We start from the raw sequence: 4,253 nt of genomic DNA, 5'->3' as shown, positions 1-4,253 counted from the left end.
TTAATAGACTTCTTGTTGCAGTAAATTTCTAAGTATGGTAGTAATTCATAGCATTGTGACTTGATGGTTCAATAGTTGTCTGTTCAAGCTGATCCTATCACCCTGTAACATAAGTCATTTTCCAAGAAAATTAGTATAATAGTGATTGGAATCAGGATTTTCACGGAGATCGAGGTTTCAAAATATAAAAAATTAAACTCAAAAGAGTCTTGCAAGGGGTGTCTCGTCAATATAAAAATTAGTATAATAATGGAAAAATATTCTGTTTTCACCCTGAACTATACACGAAATTGTTGAGACACACCTTGAACTATACACGAATTGTTGAGACACACCCGAAATTGTTAAAACCGTATTTTTGGAAACCTTAGTGCCTATGTGACACATGCGTGGCACATCAGTGAATCAACACACTGAAGGTCCACGTAGGCACACGTATGTGCCACGTAGGCACTAAAGTTGCCAAAAATACGGTTTTAATTAGTCCAGAGGGGTAATAGGACCCTTCTAAAGTTCGAGTATGTCTCATTTCACGAAGATTAAGGGGTCAAAATATAAAAGAGTAAATTCATAAGAGCCTTGCACGGGTTGTCATGTCAATATAAAAATTAGTATACTAATAGTCGAGTCAGAATTTTTATGAAGATCGAGGTGTCAAAATATAAAAGAGTAAACTTAAAAGAGCTTGCAAGGGGTGTCATGTCAATATAAAAATTAGTATAATAATAGTCGAGTCAAAATTTTCACGAAGATCGAGGTGTTAAAATATAAAATAGTAAACTCAGAAGAGCCTTGCAAGGGGTGTCATGTCAATATAAAAATTAGTATAATAATAGTGGAGTAAGAATTTTTGCGAAGATCGAGGTATCAAAATATAAAAAGAACTGTACCAAATTGTTGAAGGTTAAATGCGTATCTCCTGGTTGTGGCTAGTTGTTTTGGGCAAGGAAGTACGAAATCACAGACAGATTTCACATATACAAGTATGTTGGGGTGCACACGTGTAGTGTTGAACACGCCACCCATAAGCACAAGAAAATGTCATCCGAATTGATTGCTTCACTATGCGTAAATCATTTTCGGGATAGTAAGGGTCCAAGCATAATTGAAATTCAAAGGATTGTGTTCAAGGAGTTGCATTGCCACGCAAGCTACTGGATGTGTTGGAAAGGAAGCGTAATTGCGAAGAACATCATTCACGGGACAATGGAGCACGGATACACTTGCTTGTCGATTTTTTCCCATATGGCGGAGTTGTTGAATCCAGGGTCTTCCTACTCTATCATGGTAAACCAGATTGATGGATCGTTCGTTTACTACTTCTTAGCATTTAGAGCTTGCATACGGGGATATGCCCATATGAGAAAGGTAATTACCGTCGATGGCACACATTTGTATGGAAAGTACTGCATAGGACACCAAAAATCACATCTTTTCAATTGTCTTTTGTGTCGTCGATAAAGAGAACGATGCTTCTTGGACCTTCTTCTTCCAGAAGTTGAAGTCTATCGTAGAAGATGAACCATATCTATGTGTCATCTCCGACAGGCACATTAGCATCGCCAATGCCTTCTGCCGGGTATACAGTTGTGCACATCACGGACTTTGCACGAGGCACCTCGCTGAAAAACTCCATGTAAATCAACACTGTGGAGAACATCTTTACCTATTCTACGCCGCGGAAAAGGCATATTCCTTTGATAAGTTTAGCGAGAATTTTGAGGAATTAAAGTATAATTGCCCCGAGGCAGCTCATGTCCTTGAAAATGTGCTTGGTTTTGAAAAATTGAGTAGAGCACACTTCCCGAACAATAGGTATGATGTGATGACCACAAACATCGCTGAGTCGCTCAACTCGGTTTTGATGGATGAACGGGAGTATCCCGTGTCATACATATTCAATTCAATTGCTAAAAAATTTTGTAAAAAGTTTAGGGAGAGGTATGCCTATGTCGATGGTAAAGAGAACATATTTATTCCTTGCGCAAAAAAGATCCCAAGGGATAAAAAGAGTGTGAGCGATTCCTTGTATGTGACTAATCCAAACGGGGTTCTCGATCAGTACACGGTCTTCGACAATGGTGTTACTGCCAAGGTCAATCTCTTGGAGAGGAGTTGTTCTTGTCTAAAATTTGACTTGGTGAAAATGTCGTGCGAACATGCGATGGCAGCTTTGCGAGCAAAGTATGGTGATGGTGTAGGTTATGAAAATTCTATCTACGAGTACTCTTCACCAATTTATAAACCTGCAAGTTACCTCCTCGCATACTCGGAAGCAATTGACGTTGTCCCTCCAGAGGCCGAATGGAATGTACCACAGGAATTGCTAGACACTAAAATTTCTCCGGCCCCTACGATCCCTAACTCGGAAGGAAGTAAGTCAAACGCACTAAGGGCGTCAGTGAGACGTTCAAGTCCAAAAGGAGGAATAGGTGTTCAATATGCAAGAAATCTGGGCACAAAAGAACCACGTGTAGTATGGACAACAAATCATAGATAGACTTTATTTTGCTTCAGTTGTAAATTTTCTGTTTTGGGGTATAAATGTGCATTTCAGTAGAATTTAATGTTCAATTGTTATCGACTTAAAGCTTTGTCTACGATAGACTACATACATTCTATGGTATATCTTTAACTCAGTCTATTAAATAATATATATTTGTTATATGATTATTCATCCAACACGGTATGTAGGTATTTATACCGCCATATCTTTCTAATAGATACATTGAATCATTATTTCCTGTTCTCAATTAATTAAAAGCTGCAAACACGTCTGTTCTCAAGAAAAACCGCTACTATACGCAAACCAAACATTTTTTATTCCTACAAGCATTGACTGACCATTGGTTGGTTATATAAAAAGACTTCATCTATAGGTATATAAGTACAGGCCCTATTTCTATGTAACCCTTCACTTGTCCCTAAACCCAAAACATCAGCATCAGAAATCATGCCTGGTCGCAGAATTGCCCTTCTCCCAATCAGATGTGTTCCCCCTCGTCACTACGATTTGCTTCTAATTTAAAATGATTTTGACCAGCTATTCTACGGCCTGGCAGAAGACCTCCGTTACTTGGAGCGTGAACTCCGACGAATTGCTCGTTTCCTCCGAGCAATTATGGAGCGTTTGGGAATGGACGGTAATGACTACATCAACCCCCCCCCCCCCCATCATCCCCATAATTTACTTTACTAATTTTTTTGTTTATGTTGTTAAGTTTTTGTTGATTTTTTCATTGTTGAAGAAGCTTTCTTAGTAGGACTTTATTAGAAGAAAGTTTCTTCCATTTTCCCCCTTTTGCTGTAAATTTTATCAAGTAATGTAATGAACAAGTTTAATGTAAGTTTCAGTTTCACTTTAATGAACAATTTCAGTTTGAACATTATGTTTACCACATTTTTTATGATTCGTTTTTCTTTATTGTGGCGGTTATTCTTCTGTACAAACACGAATTTCAAATATGTATGTCTCGTTCAATTAACAGTACAGTAGTTTGACTTTATTAATTTCAAGTTTTTGTAAAAAGTGATATATAGTCTATCATGAATCATATACTCCGTAATTCATCGACCTTATATGGTAGTCGATCGTAGATAATGTGAGTCGATGAGTCACTGGTTAAATTAAAATGGACAATTACATATTTTGGGACTGGTGGAACCAAATAATTAAATAAGAAATGATTTAAACAGGCAATAACATATTTTGGGACTGGTGGAACAAAATAATTAAATTAAAAATGATTTAAACAGACAATAACATATTTTAGGACTGATGGAACAAAATAATTAAAATAAAAATGATTTAAACAGACAATTACATAGTTTGGGGCTGGTGGAATAAAATAATTAAATTAAAAATAATTTAAATAGATAATAAAATATTTTAGGGTCGGTGGAACAAAATAATTAAAATAAATAGATAATGTTGTTGGTCCATCGATTAGTCTGGTCTATAGAATGGTGGTGACACTTAATAGACCGTAGTAGATCATGACTTATGTCAGCCATCGATTAGACTGGTCGACCGTAGACTTTCACCTTTAGAGGTGCATCGATTGATATAATAAGTATGCGTAGACCATGTTGATCGATGTGCACTGCCATAGACCGTCACTTGGATGTAGTTAAAAAAATAAATAAATAAATTAAAAATAAATGTAGTGTTGATTTCTACACATGTGAGTGAGTGTAAACAATACACACAATCATATTAGAGCTTGTACAAAGTGAATTAAGGAGTGTGTGGA

The 4,253-nt window shown here is 36.6% G+C and overlaps 1 protein-coding gene across 1 annotated transcript; it reads left to right on the top strand.

Moving 5' to 3' along the window:
• Positions 1-1,038: 1,038 nt before the first annotated feature.
• Positions 1,039-3,143, top strand: LOC124891524 (the record flags this gene model as incomplete). Its single annotated transcript, XM_047403252.1, has 4 exons — positions 1,039-1,287; positions 1,415-2,081; positions 2,172-2,473; positions 3,044-3,143. Coding segments are annotated over exons 1-4 (1,318 nt in total), but the record flags the coding sequence as incomplete, so codon positions are not given.
• Between the last annotated feature and the right edge of the window lie 1,110 nt (positions 3,144-4,253).

This window comes from Capsicum annuum, unplaced genomic scaffold, assembly GCF_002878395.1.
Source record: "Capsicum annuum cultivar UCD-10X-F1 unplaced genomic scaffold, UCD10Xv1.1 ctg36701, whole genome shotgun sequence".
Taxonomy (NCBI): domain Eukaryota; kingdom Viridiplantae; phylum Streptophyta; class Magnoliopsida; order Solanales; family Solanaceae; genus Capsicum; species Capsicum annuum.
This window is presented reverse-complemented; position numbering and strand designations above follow the sequence as displayed.